Source organism: Magnolia sinica, chromosome 18 (assembly GCF_029962835.1).
Source record: "Magnolia sinica isolate HGM2019 chromosome 18, MsV1, whole genome shotgun sequence".
NCBI lineage: Eukaryota > Viridiplantae > Streptophyta > Magnoliopsida > Magnoliales > Magnoliaceae > Magnolia > Magnolia sinica.
The window spans coordinates 70,807,875-70,828,451 of record NC_080590.1 but is presented as its reverse complement, the minus strand read 5'-3'; the positions used below and the strand labels follow the sequence as shown (position 1 = coordinate 70,828,451).

Here is a 20,577-nt window from a genome sequence, read left to right as displayed (position 1 = left end):
GAACACCTTTTGTCGCCGATAGGTTATGCGCCCTGTAACGATACCTGAATTAAAAGTTATGGCCAATTTACGGTTCACCTTATTTTGGTCCAACTATGCTAGGAATGTATCGGTACCACGTCCTATATTAGACCCCTCCACTTAGAAAAAACCCATCCTCGAGTTACTTAAGGGACTTCGCTCATGGTACTCAAATAATTTTTGGCGCCGATGTTTATCAGCCTCTTCCTTATAGTTTGCATTAGGCTCTTGAGCTGAGAGAATACATGTACCCACATTCTCCTTGACTTGACTCATGCTCTCCTTGACTAGTATGGATCAATTCCTTCACTTGTGCTTGTAAGATCTCACATTCTTCCTGATAATGTGGGCAATTAGGCAGACTTGCCCTGAGACAAGATCAATGTGGTTTTGTATATCTTGTATGGGAGGTAATTTAGTAGGAAGTTTATTGAGCACACTCGCCTTGAACTCCTGCAATACTGGTTTCAAATCCTTTAGGATGGTCACAGGCTTCATATATATATATTTTTTCAACTAATGCATCGACATCTTCTGTTTCCTAAGATTGTTTAACGAAATCATGTTTGGGTATGAGATATTGTTCTTCAACTTTAGAAGTCTTGGGTTGGTTCTCCATTCCCATAAGGATGAGGATAATCTTTTTACCGTCTTTAATAAATATAAATATGTTATCCCAACCTCTATGCGTAGCATCAATATTATTTTACCATGGTCGACCAAGTAACATATGACAAGCTTCCATGTCGACTAAGTCACAAAGTACTTGATCCTTATAATTTTAACCAATTGAAAATAAGACAGTGCATTGTTCGGTTACCTCTGTTTTGTTGACCTCTTTGATCCATTCAATCGTGTACGGAGATGGGTGCCTTTTTGTTCTCAGTTGTAGCTTTTCCACAATTGTTTTTGACACGAGATTCTCACTGCTCTTGACAATGATGATCACATTACAAACTTTTTGGTTTACAGTGCACCTTGTTTGAAAGATGTTGTACCGTTGTAAATCTATCTCCACCTTTGGCGTGTACAAAGGCTTCTTCACAATCAAAGTGGTGGCCTGCGATTCACCATCATTGGGTAGTGCTCTATGGAAATTGGTGTTGTGTCATACAGCGACCACGAGTGGTTGAGCATCGTCATTGTCTTTGTTAGGCAATATCACTGGTGTATGGATGTCACATAATTTACTCATCGAATAACCTTTTGAACTGGGCACAATGCTCATGGAAATTATCACCCTGTCTCATCATACAAATCTCTTGAAAAATGTCCTAAAGGCGATGAATGTTCTTCCTAGTTGAGTATAGTTATTGTAGATTCTCCCAAACTTCTTTAGCAGTCTCATAGCACATTACAGTGGTATACACCACCTCATCTATACTCCCATACAACCAATTCATGACTTGTGCATCATCCTCACTCCATTGAAGATAGGACGAGGAATCGTCAGGATTATCCTCTTTCAAGTGTTTAAGCATCCTTTTGGATTTTAAGAAGAGTGTGATTGATCACACCTACAGTAGAAAATTTGATACCCCTTTCAATTTAAGCGAGAGGTTATTTGTTGAATTTCATTCTTCAAATCACTTAAAAAAAAAAAAAACACGCTCGTGCTAGCCATAACATCCTTTTGTGTCATGAATGAATTGTGGATTTTTAAAAAATAAATCAGCAAGTGTTCACAGAGTTGACTCCACTTCAAATCTTGTTGAATTGAGTTGAGTGAACCAATCTGAAAAAGGAAATCAGTCAGAAGCAACAGAAGCTCGCGTTGACAATTAGTGGTTCTGGTGGAAATTTGCAACAAACGGCTGGGATATGTGTATCTAGACCTAGGTGCACGGATGAACGGAGACGGCAATGGTGACGGGTTTCTGGACAAGGATGAAGGATGGAGGAGAGGATATTGCAAGCATGCGGTGGGTTGCGGGTGACGAGGATGGAGGAGAGGAGAGAGGGTCTGCTGTGGTAAGCAGTGGTCGAAAATCTCTTCAATGGCGAGTGGTAGTCGGATCTTCCGACAATGGGAAGCAATATATGGGACGGTGGTCGAATTAGTGGCGACAACAACGATAATGGGACCAAAGGGAGAAAAAATTTAGGGGGGGGGGGGGTTAGGGTTTTGCAAAACCTAGCTCTAATACCATGTAAACATGATTAAGACTAATTCAAATTAGGTCTTCATCTTACTCCTCTCTCCAATTTATATTAATAAACTATAAGAGAAAACATACAATAGTCCATAGGACCACCCAAAGTATGAAGCTTCCACTTTAACAAGAATGAAAGTATCGCCATTTACTTGAAACAAGTTGGACTCTTCTATCTCAAGCTTTGGTGCTTTCCTCGTATTGAATTGAATGAACCTAATGCCTAGTTATGCAGGACATGAAATTTAAATATGATATGCAAGATTTCAGGCTTAGATTATACTAATTCAGAACAATCATATAATAATTCCACATCCCACACGAAAAGCTCAAACATTCAAATAAAGGGGAATCTGCACGGGTCCAGGCCTACACAGGCTAGGACTGGATCAATAAAATTATGGACCAAACGATGCTCAAAAGGGAAATAGAAATCAGCTACACATGCATAGTAATCAGTCCTTAATCCAAGGGATTCACCAATTTCAATTCAAGGAGCCCTTGGGTGAGAAAAATGGGCAAATAAATTAAGGATAATTCAATCTAGGGTTAGGGTTTATGAAAAACAGGTATGAGAGGGTAAAAGAAGAAGAAAACCTGATCGGAAGACAGTTCCCACATGCGGACAGTGACAATGGCTCAAACGCACGTGCGTGTGATCACGGCTGCATATGTGTGAGGCTCACTATTCAGAAAAAAGCCACCTTAGCCCTGGTCGGCCAGGGATGGACTCCAAAACCCCCAAATCTCAGCTTGATCCGATGCACGGTTTGTGCGTGGTGCTCCACCGAAGTTTCCGCCCTCCTGTAGGGCAGATTTTGGAAATCTGCTGTAGAGGGAAAAATGGCTGCAACTATTGATGGATTTGCAGATGAAATGCTTATAAGAGGAGAAATATGGATGGAAGAAGGTGGGGGTGAATCGGGATAGATGTGGCTTTGCACCACGGTAGTTAGCCCTTCGAAGAAGGGAGGGCTTCGCACCCAATTTGGTTTTCATAACTCGGAAAGGAGCAGGAAAACGCAACAATTTTTATTAATCTTCATTGAATCAAAAGAACTACAAGGGGTGCCTATTTATAAGAAAACCCTATACCCCAAAACTCGTGCTATATGCGCAACCTATTACTTGGCGATGAAGTAAACTAAAATAAAAACCAATCAAAGATATCTAAAGCTTTCATGATGTTCTAAAAATATAAATAAGTAAAACCTAAAGTATGAACTTAATCCGCCTAGTGGGCCACGATCATGAGATCCCATGATGGGCTTTACTTGACTATCGGGCCCACTCTCTTGAACTAAAACTCCGTCTTCTAACTGGGAGGCCCTCCCTGGACTTCGTCATCGAGCCAGATCGACGGTGGGGCCCTCCTTTTCCTTGCGTACGTGCTTTTGGGGGCGGTGTGGGTGCGTATGCGCGCGTGATGTCCCCATCACCTAGTCGAGTTACCAACAACAAATCCAGCTTTGGTGCTTCCCTCGTATTAAACCTTTTGTTGCTCTTGTTATCCTTGGTTACGACCCTATAACAAGCATAAATTGAAGTTTTGATCTATGCAGTATGTATTTTTTGGGTTACGATGTCCATCATAAAGGGTATCATTGTTTGTACACTTCAATGGGATGCGTTTCTCTCTCGCACCATGTCGTTTTTTATGAGGATCACTTTTCTTTTGCAGATACCATGGATGCATCTTCTCACTCTACCTCAACCAGATGGGTTGAGTCTCATGCCTTGGGCCCTCTTACGATACGGTTCCCATCCACTATCATCTCCATTGGCCACCCACCTATCTCGTCTCTTCTGAATCCGGTGCATCAATCGTCTTACTTGACCCACCTACTGACCCTATATACTCATGGCTTCAATCCTTAGACCATCTCAGTCACCTCATCAATCTTACCTACCCATGTGTTGTCCTTATGAGAGGCTTATCTCCTCTTATACACAACAACTACCTCTATCGCAACCTCATCACACCCCAATCCATTTGTCTTAAATGGCCCATTGTTCACTTGTACCCCAAGTGCAAGGTTGTGAAATAATAATAATCTTGCTGAGACCAAGGTCAAACTCACGGGGACTGAATGTGTGTGATTTTGTGAAGTATTTAAGAATTAGAATTAGAGAGTAAACTAGATTTGAAAATTGAAGGATATTGTTGTGAATCATTATAATGGAAACTAAAGCGCCGAGGATCCACTTGCAGTTACCCTAATGCCATCTCACTTGACTCAATCAATACTCCAACTAGAATCGAAGTCCTAATTTATCCAGTTGGATAATAGAGCGGTTAAAACATCATAAATAGTTTAAAACAAATTCTGAACATTCATAGTATAGTTCTTCATATAACAGTCTTGCTGAATTGATTGTAGAGAATTCAAAGCATCTACCATGTCTTTAGTCAATGGTAGATCAAAGAATTTTACATATCAAACAACCATAAATCAAGGTAAAGAGCATTTAGGAAGTTCCTAAGCATCCGCCGTGCCTGGAGTCAACGATAGATCAAAGTAAGTTAAAAAAATACTTCTTTATTCAAACTATAAAATATAAAATATCCAACATGAAGATCATAAACTTGAATCAAAGTAAGAAAGACATTAAAATATACTACAAGCTTCACCTTTTAGCTCTAGGTAAGAGATTAGTTAACCAAAGACATGATTAAACTAAAACTCTTAAAGAAAAACATAAAAACTAACTAGAAAAGGAAGAACTCCTTGGAAGCAGCACCACCCTTTGCTCTACTCTTCCTACCCTAATTCGTGCTTAGAAGAACTCAGAAAACCACTTTATATAGGCTTTGATCGGATCGACTTCAAAACTGACTTCAATTTACGTAGCTTTACGCAACTTCGATGGGAGCTTCGATGGGACTTCGATGGGATTGAAGTTCAATCGAAGAGTTTGATTTGAATTTGGAAATTGACATCAACCGACTTTTGAATTCTGCGCAAGTCCTTCGATGAGATTGCCCGACCTTCGATGTCATCGAACTGGCTTTGATGTCATCGAACATGTGCTCGATGGAATAAAAAAACGTCTGAAACAGTCTAGCGAGTTAACCCATATTTCATGATAATTTCGATGTCATCGAACGTGTCTTCAATGGGATCGAAAGGGTCTTCGATGGGATCAAGAATTGCACCCAATAGTCTAGCAACTGAATTTGATTTTCTCTGATTTTCCAATGGGCTCGAGCCTCATTCGATGGCATTGAACACTTACTTTGATGTCATCGAAGCTGTGTTTGATGTCATCGAACTGCCAAGTTTAGTAGTCACAGATTTTTGCACTTTGTAATATCAATTTTTTTCCTTCTTCACTTGCTTTTCTTGGATCTTGGACTATTGAAATCTTCAATCTTGACCTCTTATCTTGGTAATTCTTGAGCATCAAATCCATGCTTTTAACATCCTCTTCACCTTAAGCTCTCAAAATTACTTCGTAAGAGAAACATGTAGAAATAGATCGATTATGCAACATCATGTTCATAAAACCAAGGAATGAATATGCATTATTCACTCTCAACACCCACCCCACCACCACTCACCCCAACACAAGTATTGCACCCATTTCAATGATTTCAGTCTCCACGTTTGGATACACTTGGAAACGAAATGTTCACCAAATGGTAACTCAGTCCAAAGATGGAATCAATAAAAAGTGACTTTTTTTTTTTGCAGCACCCGACACCCTTTGCATGTAGCTCTTGTCGTTAACAAGGGGTCTTGCATAGCCCACAGGCTTTACTCAAGCTTCCAAGATTCTAGAATGGTGTGAAGTTATGGTCGTTGAGTTTATGGCCCTTTAAAAGAATGGTACTTGGTCCTTAGTGCCAACCAGTGTTTGAAATATGAATATCGCGTTATGTGTTGCATCCTTGGGGTATAGCCGTATAGGTACATATCGGTTATTGCATGGGATATATCATTTGTTTTGGGTAATTTATCGCACTTTTTGGGAAACATGGGGAAACATTGAGAAAATGGTTGAATTTTTCAATGAAACTTTAGTGATTGCTAAAAAAGACCTTAATACACACTTTTAAATCATAACATCTCGAAAAAGAAGTGCACATAAAAGGTTTCCTTTGTATGGGGTCCTAAGCTATGTGCTGTCTAACTGAACTAATGCAACTATATTCAAATAGAATGCATAACATCTAGAGTGTATGTGATGATTATTTCATCAGACACTCCCAAATACTTCAAAAATAGTCTCAATTGACAACTGGTTGAAGGGAAATTTTAAAAAAAAAAAAAAAATTTAATAATTTTTTATCAAAAATAATTTTTATTTTTTGAAAGTTGACAAGGATTTAATAAATCAGTAGATCAGCCCTCATGCATGCTTGATTTCATGTTTGGAGTGCTACGTTGCGAGCAATTTGGGAGAAATTGGGGAAAATTTGAATTTCCCCCAATTTTCACCAAATTGGACCACCTACACTCGAAATTTGAAATTAGAATATACGTGATGATGATTTCATCAAATACTCCTAAATACTTTGAAATTAGTCTCAATTGACAACTGGTTGTAGGAAAATTTCGAACATGAAGAACCAAAGGATATCGAAATCAAAGCTCCAACTCCATGATTTTTCGTGTAAAACATGAATAACCAATGGATTTATTACCATCTGACACTGATTTAACATAATTTCAACATAAAAAAGGGATTGGAAATTGAAAGTGCTCACCATTGAACATGTGGGATATATCGACACTACCTGTTATTTTGCATCGTTCAGGTGGGATACAAGATATATCGTGGGATATATCGGCTAATATCATCGATATTTAAAACATTTGTGCCAACCCTTCAATCTAGCACGTTGTTGGATGTTGTTGGACCTGTAAAACTAAGACTCATGCAAATGGGTCCATTTAGTGATACAAGGACTATCTTGTGGCCAAAGGGCTATCATCAACAACCCAATATTAATTCTATTGTGACCTTTAGCCCAATTGCAAAACGCACTACGATTGGGGTAGTCCTAGCTCTAGTCGTCAATTTTTTATGGGACATTTGATAACATGATGTGAAAAATGCCTTTTCGCATGGAATATTGAGGGAGGAGGTTGACACCCTTTGCCTGTAGCTCTTGCTATTAACAAGGGGTCTTGCCAAGCCCACAAGCTTTACTCAAGCCTCCAAGATTCCATAATGATGTGAAGCTATGGTCACTGAGTTTATGGCTCTTCAAATGAATGGTACTTGGTCCTTAGTGCCAACCCCTCAATCTAGCACATCGTGGTATGTTGCTGGGTGTGTGACGTAGGACAATTAACCACTTGCTTTAAAAGCTCGAACTGTTAGAGTATGGCGAATTAATCCCTTTATCTCATAGCCCAAGCCCCATATCTTATGGGTTAGGATCTCGGCCGAACCCCTCTCGTGGGCCCCAAATCACATGGGCCGCCCACCCCAAGTGTGTCCCCGCATCCCACGAGTTACCCCACTCGAGCCCGGTGTGAAATGCCCCTCTCCCCCGTGGGCCCCAAATGACATTGGTCACCCACCCCGAATGTGTCCCCGCATCCCACAGGCTACCTCACTCGAGCCCGGTGTGAAATGGCCTTGCATTAATCACCCCTGGTGAGGAGTCTCGAATACGAGACCTCCTGCTCTGATACCAATTTGATGCAGGACAATTAACCACTTGCTCTAAAAGCTCGAACTGTTAGAGTATGGCGAATTAATACCTTTATCTCATAGCTCAGGCCCCACATCTCATGGGTTAGGACCTCGGCTGAACCCCCTTGTGGGCTCGTGGGCCCCAAATCACATGGGCCGCCCACCCCGAGTGTGTCCCCACATCCCACGGGCTATCCCACTTGAGCCCGGTGTGAAATGCCCCTGCATTAGTGTGTAAAATTTAGACTCATGCAAATGGGTCCATTTAGCGATGCAAGGACTATCTTGTGGCAAAGGTCTGTCATTAACAACCTAGTATTGACTATATTGAGACTTTTAGTTTTAGCCCAGTTGCAAAACCCACTATGATTTGGGTAGTCCTATCTCTAGTTGTCGATTTTCGGTGAGACATTTGATCTGTTGATGTGCAAAATGTCTTTCTGCATGGAATATTGAGGGGGGAGGTCTTCATGCAATAGCCCCTAGCTTTGTGGACCCACAATTCCCTCACTGCATTTGTCACCTTCACAAATTTATTTACAGGCTTAAATGGGCACCCTGGTCCTGGATCCAATGCTTCACAAACTATTTACTAGAACTTGATTTCATTGGGGCCCATGCCGAACCTTCTCTCTTTATATCAACAAGGTCGTCATCTGATGATTCTCTTTCTCTATGTTGAAGACGTCATCATTATGGGCAATAATTCCTCGTACCTACAAATGCTTATAACTCAATTGAGCTCTTGATTCACCATGAAGGATTTGGGCCCTCTAATAGGCCTAGAGGTGACTTGTGATGAACATGGTTTCTTTCACTCTCAAACTAAAAACATCCTGGATTTACTCCGACGGGCCTCAATGGAAGGTGCCAAGCCATATTGTTCTCCTGCCATATCCAATGGTAAGCTCATCCATGGTGATGGGGAACCTCTTCAAGATGCAACTGCATATCATAGCACAGTTGGGGCCCTACAATACCTAACATGGACCCTCCCAGTTATATCCATCATGGTCAACCAAGTTTGCTAATTCATGCAGTCCCCTACTGTCACACCTTTTGTGGCTGTCAAACGTAATTCTACAATTTCTCAAAGGCACCATGACAGATGGACTTTCCATTGCACTTGTAATCTATAGTTGCAAGTGTATTTGGATGCAGATTGGGCTGGGAGCCCCGATGACCGCCACTACACAAGTGGATATTGTGTATACATGGGCCTCAATCTCGTTTGGTGGAGTGCAAAGAAAAACCCACTGTGGCAAGTTCCAGTACAGAATCTAAGTATTGGTCCCTAGTCCACTCAGCCGCTGAGCACTCCTGGATCCTTATGTTTCTCAAGGATTCACATGTTTACATCTCATCCACACCGGTCGTTTGGTGTGATAATATCAGTGCAATCCCCCAAGATGCGCTCTCATACTCTGTCATAGTAACAAATCTTGTGTATCTGCATAGAATACTACAAATAGAGAAATTCTATCTTGATTAGTTGTAACACCTTACAAATTTATGAATACAAGAAGGATCATCTCTCTTCTCACATTGAATGTGATAGAGGACTTTGTCTCACATTGTGCAAGTTATTTTGACTTGCATGGGAAAAAAATGATTATTAGATAAAATATGACCAGCATTCCATATTGAATATGCATTTGTGACCCATAGTATAAGGGAACAAGGTGATTTTTGCACCAAAGTATGCGCACGGCGGCACCCGGCTGATGAGTGGCCCTGATCTTGAACATGTGTTCAAGGATGGATGTATGCCACAAATTGCCCCTGTATAATCCCGCTTCATTGATCGGGCTAAAAATCCTACGCAAAGATTGCCTATGGTGCCTTTTTCTGAATTAAAAGACACCCCAGAAAAAGTTACCAAACATACGTTCCAATGTAGACACATTTGAACTTAGAATTTAAAGAGCAAACATTGAGTGAAATGAAATAGTACTAAGAACATGGATAATGAGGATCAGTCCACCAACCACTGAAAGCAACTTACTTTTCCAGCCCTCTAATCTTTTTCTGATTTTAGTAATCAAACCTTCAAATAATCTCTTCAATCTTACAAAATACAGGACCGCCAAAATAAACAATAGGAACATGACTCGACGGAAAAGGTTTTTCAAGTATTTTCTGTGTTATACTTGCAACAATATAGTACAACACATATTCAGTATTTGATTCACGGAAAAATAGATGGCCATGTGTAATCGGCCCAACCTCTCCATCTTCAGAGACTTCGAACAAGTGTGAGCATGAAATTCTGAACTGTTATGAATCCTATGATATGTTCGTTGAATGCTATGTTTCGTTTTTTTGCTTATAAATCATGGTTTTAAAATGTGCAAGTTTCTCTTTTTCCTTTTCATCCATTGTTTACGTCAGTCTGATATGTGCCTGGAAGTTAAAATTGGATGCAGTGCTGTCTTTGGAACAGAGATATGGCCCGCAGCTGAATATGGACGGACGATGTACACCATCCGTCAGAGGATTGGCCCATTGCTCATGAAAATGCAAAAGAGAGATGGTTCGTTTGCTACCCACATTAGCCTTTTAGTTTTCTTTTGGACCCAAAAACGTTGTAAATTCTAGCCTGTACTATAAATGGTCATGTGCATCTCCATTCAAATCTTCCAGAAATCTCTTTGTATGAAAGAAATAAAAGCAATTCCTAAGCTTTTAGTCATGAGCTCCCATTCTCCTCATGGTTGAAGAACCGTTACTGCACAGATTTTATCTTTTCAACAATCTACAACTCGTGCTGGCAATGGGCCTGGTCGGCTCGTCTGACTTCAGGAATGAACCTTCCACATGGCGGGCTGTGCCTTCAACTTTGTCCCATGTGTCAGGCCCAGTTAATAAACGTGATGGGCCAGGCGATCATTTGAAGAAAGTTCCTTTTGAAGGTTGGCATTAATCTGATCCATGCTGTTTATGACTGATATGGATTAGCCATGCCTTCATTTCAGACCCTTAATATTAGTGCATGACCAGGCAAATGCCAGTCCTATCTACATGTAGCCAGAAGAGTTGAGAAAAAGCATGTGTGGTTTGAGTAAATCTCTTATATTGCAATTACCATGAGAATGTGTTCATTTACATGTCCACAGGGAAGTTAGAAGATGCTGGTGAGCTTTCAGAAAAGGAGATAATCAGAGCTGAGAGGAACTCCGGTGTTATTAGCAACCGAGTGAGGGAAATTCAAGTGAGTAGCAGATCATGTGGCAAGTTTCTTCTTTCCGCTCTTTGAATTAAGTTTGATTTTGTTGATCGCTTGGTTAAACAGATATGTGTGTTAATATCAGAAACAGATATGGAGTGTGCTGGACATATGGTTTTAGAAAGTAAGATTTGCCCACATGTCTGTACTAAATATTTAAATAATAAAATATTGTATTTTCATATTGTAATGCAGTTATTTATATGTAATGATCTGAATAATCAATAATTTATATATAAAAGAGTCCCCCAAACATACATATCAAAATAATCGAACATAAAAATAGACTTTCATATGAGGCATGTGTTGAATGTCAGACACATGTACATGGGAAGCTATCAAAATGTCACAATTTTTATTGAAAGATTGTTGCGTCTGAAAAATCCCAGAGAGAAGCAATCACCATTCATCAGGGTTAGTTGCCATGAAGCTGGTGATTGCCAAATCTGTCAGGTTTTCCATGAGCATAGGTCAGTAGGATTTTTCAGGTTATTTCACCTCATACCAATCGGCTCAAATGGCCGTATTAATTACCTTTCATGCTCGGGTTGCTACAAATCAGAAGCAGCCCCTAATCTATTGGTGATACATCCCTCAACAGGCTGAAGATAAAGTGTGAGAGGGAAATAAGGGATTTGTGCTGAATCAGTAAAAACAGGCCCATCGGCCGCTATGTATGTGTGCGGTCACACGTGCCAACAGTGTCCTCATTGCAGAGAATATCACAATCTAGCTACCAAATCATACGCCAGTTTTCAATATTCTGATGTACTGTCCAGTTGATATTGTGGTACTGCTGAAAGCTGTTATTTAAGCAGGACTGGACAATCATATGTGTTACATTTCTCTTGGATAGAAAATCTTATTATGAAATTCATTCCCGCAATTTCTTTGCATGTAATTTTTCCATCCATCCTTCTGAGCAAATCATATGCACCCAATGGATGCCTTTTCTCGAAACGTTAAATCTACTCTTGTGGAGATAGCTTCAAAACCTGTAAAATTTAAAGAATTATGTTAGTGCTAATATTCATCGTTTGAAACTCGGCATTTTCCTTACAGATGCAAAATTACATGAGAAAGATGGAGCAGAAGCAACGCAGAGAAAAAGACCTCCGTGAGGGACTACAGCTTTACAAGTAAGTCATAAATGTTGGAGTCGATCAAATGCAGTTGTTCTTGTTCTAGTCTTCCATGTGTTTTTTCATTCACTTCCCTTCAAAAAGTTTTGCATTCCATTCACTTCCCTTCAAAAAATTTGCACCAAGAGGGAGGGAGGGAGAATGAGGATGAGATTAAGACATAAAAGAACCTGGATGGAGGTGGTGAGAAGGGATATAAAGGCTTATTCACTTACCAAAGATTGGGCCTTCAGAATGATTTTTAAAACATGATTCCTAAAGCTGATGATGATGATGATGATCTATTTTGGTCTCAACATGATATCATAGTGTGGCATGCCTTTTCTGAATATTTGGATCCATTCATATCTTAATCAGTTTTGCCTGTTAGATAGGTTCACCACACTTTATTGCCATGGCTCAAAATTAGCTCTGACAGGAGGACCCTAACCATAGATATGCTTGCCACTGAATGTGAACCACTTCCTGTATCTCTGATCATCCATCTTTAAGCTCGTGATTGGAATATTATTGCATCTTTGATAAGAGGGAAAAGAAAAGAAAATGAGGCACCTTTCCAATGATGGGACATTTCACTAGTTTGGTTAGCAAAGAAAATAATAGACTCCACGTAACAATCATTATCCTTTTCCATAGTAACATTCTTATGCACAAGATACGAGTGACCATTGTCCTGCAGATATGAGATTTCTACCTGCTATTCAAACAAAACCCCCCAAAATGGAATCCATGGGAATCAATGTTCCGACAATGCCCATGGAATTCATCATTGGATAAATTTTTTGTTTTAACACACCCGCAAACTTACACACACCACATGGGCACTCGAATACATGACCTTAGTGTTGAAGAAACGCATAGTACCTGCTACTGAGCCATTGGTTGGGACCTATCATTGGATAGTTATTACATTTTCTTTTCTTTTCCTTCTTTTGCCTTTTATCAGACAGGCCCTCAGGATCATCTGAGTAGTGAGAACTTGTTTCCTCATGCAGAACCTGCCCACCTATCTAAAGATTTGGAGTGATTGAGTTGGGGCCCATCCATCCTACACATGACATGTTGCACCAGCATATGTGGGGACAGTGTGGGCAAGATTGTTCACAAATCTCTATTGCATGCAATTATTCATGAAAGCTCGTGGACATGCAGCGTCACTGCTGGTATAATTGAGGGTCAGTCCCAATTTCATGGCCATTTAACATCCTCCATTGCAGGTCCTATGTCCGACAGCACTGCAGTGCGCCATCCCTTATTTTCAAGGCTGATAGAAGTAACTTGTTGGGAAACCCATGGCTTAGAGCTACTCATAACCAGTGTTCGAAATATCGATACTATCGGCCCAATATTATTGTTATCGCACCCCTGCGAGACGAAACCCTCGCGATAACCCCCGGAAGATACCAAAAAACCCAAAATCCAGATATCGACCGATATATCGTCGATATCACACGACATATTGGCGATATCGCGCGAAAAAAAATTGAATCAGTAAAAAAAGAAAAAGAAAAAAGAAATCGGAGAGTACCTGTAGGTTGCAGCGAAGAATGGTGATCGGAGGTGGGCCATTCGACAGGTAAGCACGCTTTCCCTCCTTTTCTTGCAAATTTCTTCCATTTCCCTCTTTCTTCGCTGATTGGAGAGTATCTGTGGGAATTTTTCCGAGATTTCGGCGAGAAATCAGGCCAGATTGAGGAAACCTCGCCGCGAATGTTGCTCCGGAACGCATGCGTTCGTGAAGGAGAGGGAATGTGAAGGAGAGGGGCGCGGATGGGTGAAAATGGGTCGTGTGGATGGGTTAAAAAAGAAATCCGGACGCGTACTGAGTTGCTCAGTACACTCATCGTACTGAGTAAACTCTGTTGGGCCCACTGTGAATTCACGTGGTTTATCCACACCGTCCATACGTTTTTCCAGATCATTTTAGGGGTTGAGCCCTAAACTGAAGTATATCAAAAGCTCAAGTAGACCATGCCAAAGGAAATAGTGGAAGTATTGATTTCCACCGTTGAAACATTTCTAAGGCCCCCGGTGATATTTATTTGTCATCCAAACTGTTCATAAGATCATGCAGACATGGATGAATGGAAAACACAAATATCATCTTGATATAAAACTTCTGTGGGCCCCGAGAACTTTTCAACGGTAGACTTCAATTCACACTATTTCAGGTGGTGTGGTCCACTTAAACTTTGGATATGATTAAATTTTGGTTTAAAGCCCTAAAATTATATGATAAAGCTGATTTACGGAGTTGATACAGTGCATGAATGACGGTGGGCCCCACAGAGTTTACTCAGTACGCTGAGTTACTCAGTACACGATCCGCTTCCGCGAGAATGCAATCGGTACGTGGTGCGTTACTCAGTACGCTCTTACGGTACTCAGTAAACTCACTTGGGCCCACCTTTAATGTATGTGGTCCATCCACGCCATCCATACGTTTTTACTGATCATTCAAGTTGTTGAGCCCAAAATTAAACCATATCCACAACTCAAGTGTACCACATTACAGGAAACAGTGTTGAATGAGCGTTGACCATTAAAAACGTTTTGAGAGCCATAAAAGCTTTGGATCAACCTGATATTTATTTCTTCCCTTCATCTGGGTACTTAGGACCCAATCAACAGATTGGATGTCAAATAAACAGTACAGTGGGCCTTAGGAGGAATTTAATGGTGGATATACAATCATTATTGTTTTCCTGTGGTGTGGTCCACCTACGATTTATATCCCTATAATTTTTTGTATCAATCCCTAAAATGATCCGTAAAAATGGATGAACGGAATGGATGAAACAAATACATTATGGTGGGGCCCACAGAGCACCGACCACTAGCATTAAAGCAACTGACATTTAATGCTTTGTGCATTTTAATGCAACCAAGCTTATTATTTGGTGTGGTCCACCTGAGCGTTGGATCTGCCTCATTTTTGTGCTCATGCCTCGAAATAATCTGAGAAAAGGGATTGACGGCTTGGATGTACAGATACATCACAGTGGGCCCGCCCACAAAACTGCCCGTTCGAAGCTAGGGACGGGCGGGGGTAGTACGCAATCCGCGTCCAAATGCGGAATATACTGATAGGTTGCGTAGCCAGACTGGCTACTGAAGTGACGCACCAAGTTTTGTGGGGCCCACCATGATGTATGTGTTGTATCTACATCGTCCATACATTTGGCTATATCATTTTAAGGCATGAGACAAAAAATGAGTCAGATCTAAATCTGGAGTGGACCCCACCACAGAAAACAGTGGGGAGAGGGGCGCCCACCGTTGAAACCTTCCTAAGGTCCACTATGATGTTTATCTGAGATCCAACCCGTTTATAAGTTAAGACAGACATGCAAGAAGGAAAAAAACAAATTTCAGCTTGATCGAAAACTTTTGTAGCCCTTAGAAATTTTTAATGAAGGGCGTCACTCTCTCCATTGTTTTCTATGGTGGGGTCCACTCGAGCTTTAGATCTGACTCATTCTTTTTCTCATGGCCTAAAATGATACCTCCAAATAGTTGTGTTTTCATACATGATTATGATATATTTATAAATATCATGCATCCAATTTAAATATAGTTGCATTAGTTCAGTTAAACATCGCATAGCTTAGGACCCTATACAAAGCAAACTTATTATCTGCATATATTTTTTAAAGATGTTATGATTTAAAAGTGTGTATTAAGGGCTTTCTTAACAATCCTCAAAGTTTCATTAAAAATTTCAACCATTTCCTCAATGTTTCCCCGTGTTTCCCAAAAAGTGCGATAAATTATGCGATACAAGCGATATATCCCATGCGATAACCGATACGTATCTGTATCTCAAGGGTGCGATACATAGTGCGATACCGATATTTCGAACACTGCTCGTAACAAGGATCCTCCCTTTTGTGGGGAATGGCTATGTAGGAAACTTTGTTAGACAAACATCGGTCCTATTCGGAAGGAGAAGAAAACCTTTTTTCATCTTTTAGTTTTGTGGTGTTTTATTGTTCTTCCTGAATTTAAATACCTTTCTTCATCATTCTTTTTTTTTAAAAATGATTGGACATGCAAACATATCAGGTTTTGTAGGGTCACCATAAGTTCTGTCTCACACCAGCAGACGTGCCTAAGTTACAGATGGTTGAAATGATCAAGAAGAGAAACTACATATAGCACCTTTCCAAAAGAAAGAAAAGAAAAGAAAAACTACATATAGCGGATAGTAAAAGCATGAGAGGGAGGGTGGGTTTTTTTTTTTTTTTGTTCTTTTCTTTTCTTTTTCACTCTATTGGGGGAGAGTGCATCATCTTATTTCAATTCTTTTTCATGCCTTACATTATGGATTTTGTTTTTCCTGTTGCATGTATGTTTCTTTCGAGGAACTGTTGATAGCTGAAATGAGCTTTGATTCAATTTGCTCGTCTTGTTCATGATCTGACTTCTCATTGGTTTGTGAAAACAAGGAGCGGAAAATATGAAGAAGCATTGGAGAGGTTTGAATCTGTACTGGGATCAAAACCGGAACTGACAGAAGCTTCGGTAGCAAGTTACAATGTTGCATGCTGTTATTCCATGCTCAATCAGGTATTCTCATCTGAATAGATACAGCTGTTTCTGTTACTACACATCATTTGCAGAGGTCTTCTTATCCCAGTCGAGAAACTCTGCCATGCATGCAGATGTGTCACAATGTACAAGATCTCCATCTGGTGCACCCCACCATGTTGATGCCCTGGACAAAAAGGTCTGGCAAGGTACTCATCTGGTGGGGCCTACCTGATGGATGCCATGGATCTTGAACTCATGTCTAGTTGCCATATGTGGTGGCATGAAGTAGCTTGGGCTGTACACACATTTGGGATTAGAAAAACCCTGTTAGCAGAAGTACCAGTTATTAACCTGCATTGATCTATCTATTTTTTGCCATCACTCTTCATCACTAGAGTAATTCTACCCTTAGTATTGAAATCCTTGTCATGCTATTTGGGTTCCCTTTTTGCAGGTGCAAGCTGGTCTTTCTGCACTTGAAGATGCAATGGAGGCAGGATATGAAGATTTCAAGGTAATCAACCCAATTTCTCAAAATCTACATTTTTTTAATTGTAAGATTGATGTTAGCAGAATGTTTTCCTTCAAACAAGAGGTTGGCTAATCCCATATGATTGTAAAAGGCAGCCCAACATGCTCTGCATCTGCTGATGAGGGGCACGGGTGCCACATCCTGCCCTCCATCAACTGTTTCCCACCTTGTAGATGCCCTTCCTCAAAATCAGGCCCATCGACTGATACGAAGAAATGGATGGGCAGAAAATAAAAGTTTCTAAATTTCCCTATTTCAAACGTTATGGTCAACAAGAATAGAGCAGCATGAATGTTGGGATGGGACATTTGCAAGCTGGTACTCAATTGGTGGACAGCTTGGATCTTGCACTTGCGTGTCTGATTGACACACATGGGTGTATGTAGATGGCATGCCTTATACATGTGTCTGATTAGTAAACCCCTACAAGCAATACGTGCCCTGGACATGGATTTCTTGATTGCAACCTCTGTTCATGTTAGCATTTGCATTAATGTGTGGAATTATTTGAATATTTTCCACTCCTACACAGACCATTCGGACAGATCCTGATCTTGCCAATCTAAGAACATCTGAAGAATTTGAGCCTCTATTGAAAAGATTTGACGAGTCCTTCATCAATGAGAATGCAGTCAATGCAATCAAATCTATATTCGGAATATTCAACAAGAAATAGCATTATGGGCCCACATTGCGTACTAGCAAGGCCTGTCTCAGGGATCATCTGTCATTGTTGCGACACATTGGAGGGCTTAGATGCGAGCTTTTTCAAACAGTGGTTCTCTGAAGCAAAGGAGGTCATCAAAGAGATTTCAATTGGGTTGTTGTGTACTTATTGCCTGTATGATTCTTTCGGGAACTAAAGCCCATAAATGTAGCTTAATCTTAGGAGAGAGTCTCGAAGAAGAGAAGCTCAGAAAGGTGTCATTTCTGTGCCTTTTTTTAATTTGGATTGGATGCATGCCTGTTCTTCAGTTGTATTCTTTTTCCTCGTTTTAAAGAACAAGAAAGAAGTTGGGGATTAACACACTACCCTTCATAACCATCATTCTCTGCAAGTGCTTATTTAAGAGGAACTCCCATCTGCCAGACAGTTGGTGGGCCACACATTTTAAGAGAGGTCCCATCACTTTCAACAAGAGAGAGAGAGAGAGAGAGAGAGAGAGAGAGAGAGTATTATGGTCCGAATATGAGTTCGAATATTCATCAAGACTTCAAGAGCTATTACCATCAGTTTATGAAAACCCATAAACAAATATCCATTTTGATACTAGCCATTGCAACAAAGAAAACCACCATAACTTAATTAAAGCTCTTGCAAACAAATTGGACAAAGGACAATCATTTGGTTTCTTGAATTTGAACCAGTCACTCGTATTTAAAATAAGAACATGAAAAATCACTCTGCAAATCCGATTTCTTCAATGACATGCCCTGCCAATTTAAGGTTTGGTTGTCCGCTCAAGCATGATTGATCTATTGGAAACACTCGTGTGATGTGGCCCATCTGAAAACGATTTGCTTTCTTTATGGCTTTAAACTTAATCTCAATTAATTTGGTCCTAATTCCAAGCAACGTCCTGAACTGTAAAGTCAACCGTAGCCTTGATGGGTTAGCTTACACTAGCCCCTCTCTTTCGTTGGGGTCCAACCGATTGGACGTCTCTCCATTTTAGATAGTGATTAGTTAATGGTAATAAATATGCAAAGAGATGAGATATTTCTGGAAAATGGGTTGACAGCTTGGGTAGACTCCACCGTGGTATTTATCTGAAATCCACCCTGACAATTAGTTGTGTTACTTCATGTCAGGCCTAGAGCCCAAAAATCAGCCCCATCCATGATTCATGTGATTGGAAACAATACAGGCAATATGCTCACCCTTCTACTTGTTTCCTTTGTTGTGGCCCACCAAAATCATGGATGGGCCCGAGATTTGGACCAAGACCTAAGTTTTGGTGTGACGTGTAATACTTGGAGTGGATTTCATATAAGCATTATGGTGGACCTTATAAAAAACAAGGGTGGGCATCTCTCTCCCAACTGTTTCCTTTGCTGTGGTCCACCTAAATCATAGGTCAACCTGATTTGTTGGCCCAAAGCCTAAAGTGGGATTGCACATCTAATGGTCATGGTGGATCTCACATACACGTCACAATGGGTCATGTAAAAAATTAAGGGTGGGTGTTCCCAAAAATTCTTTTCTTAATGAGATTTTTACATATACATGGCCACAGGTATCATAGGACCCTTAAAATACACTGCGCCCCGTGGGGGGGTGTTATATTTTTCGGGATGAAAATGTAATTGCCATTAAAAATAGAAAACGTTTAGGAGTACCAATGCACCCCCTTTTCAAAGTTTTAATTTATCTTTTGTGCTCTTCAACAATCTTTCATACTTTCCAACTACTCACCACCGATTTTTCACGTTTTCTTGCTATTCTCCGACAATCTTTCATGCTTCAAGAATACTTTTTTCAACAATCTTTCATGCTTCCACCTGTGAAAGGGCTTCTCTTAGAAGATCTTCATTTGGTGGTTAATGTTACACAAGGTACACTTCGAGTTAGAAAATGACAGTAAACGATTCTTGATTGAGGTGGTCTATAGCTCATTAGAAAGCAAATCGAATTACCTTTCCAACAAGCCCAAGATGACTTGTATTCAAGGTGCAATGTGAGAGATTCAGTCTGTTTACTGAAGTCACGTGGTGTTGACTATGCAAGCAACGTGAGTTATGCCATCGAGGACTTTGGGCCCACTTTTGAAAGGTCACCTAGAGCGCCTTATTAAAGTCTAGCAAAGCTAAAATAGGTTCTTCTGTCAACTTATTATTCACATCTTCAATTTCTTCAAGCAATCTACCAAAGGAACAACAAATGTACTAAAGTAGCCAATCCTAAAGAACTCTGCACATCTTCTCCTGACCCTCACTAATACCATCTGCATTCACCACATAGTCAAGGAACACAACCCAATTCATCCTCGAACTACATTGTTCTTTTGTGTTAGCATGTAATTGCTCCTATTTCCCTACTAGACAATTCGTATGGGTGCACATATCTAGACTATAAATTAAGATGTCATCAAAATATACCACTACGAATTTTCCAATGTGGGGCCGTAACACTAGGTTCATTACCCTCACGAATGTGCTTAATGTGTTAGAGAGATTAAATCACATCACCAACCACTCCAATGTCTCAAATATGGTCTTCCACTCATCATGCAGGCATATCCAAATATGATGATATCCACTCTATTTGTTTTAGAAAATATTTTCACCTTCAAAGGTATATCCAATGTATCATCCAGTTGA

The 20,577-nt window shown here is 40.3% G+C and overlaps 1 protein-coding gene across 1 annotated transcript in view; it reads left to right on the top strand.

Annotated features, from left to right (window-relative positions):
* The window catches only part of LOC131234002 (protein MET1, chloroplastic), a 28,752-nt gene extending 10,550 nt beyond the window's left edge, over nt 1–18,202 (top strand). The window contains exons 2-7 of the mRNA XM_058230946.1: nt 10,250–10,356; nt 10,940–11,034; nt 12,112–12,188; nt 16,640–16,760; nt 17,179–17,238; nt 17,789–18,202. Of these exons, the coding sequence (XP_058086929.1) occupies nt 10,250–10,356; nt 10,940–11,034; nt 12,112–12,188; nt 16,640–16,760; nt 17,179–17,238; nt 17,789–17,932 (604 nt within the window). The 3' untranslated portion in view covers nt 17,933–18,202. The remainder of the gene's footprint in view (nt 1–10,249; nt 10,357–10,939; nt 11,035–12,111; nt 12,189–16,639; nt 16,761–17,178; nt 17,239–17,788) is intronic.
* Nucleotides 18,203–20,577: the final 2,375 nt, after the last annotated feature.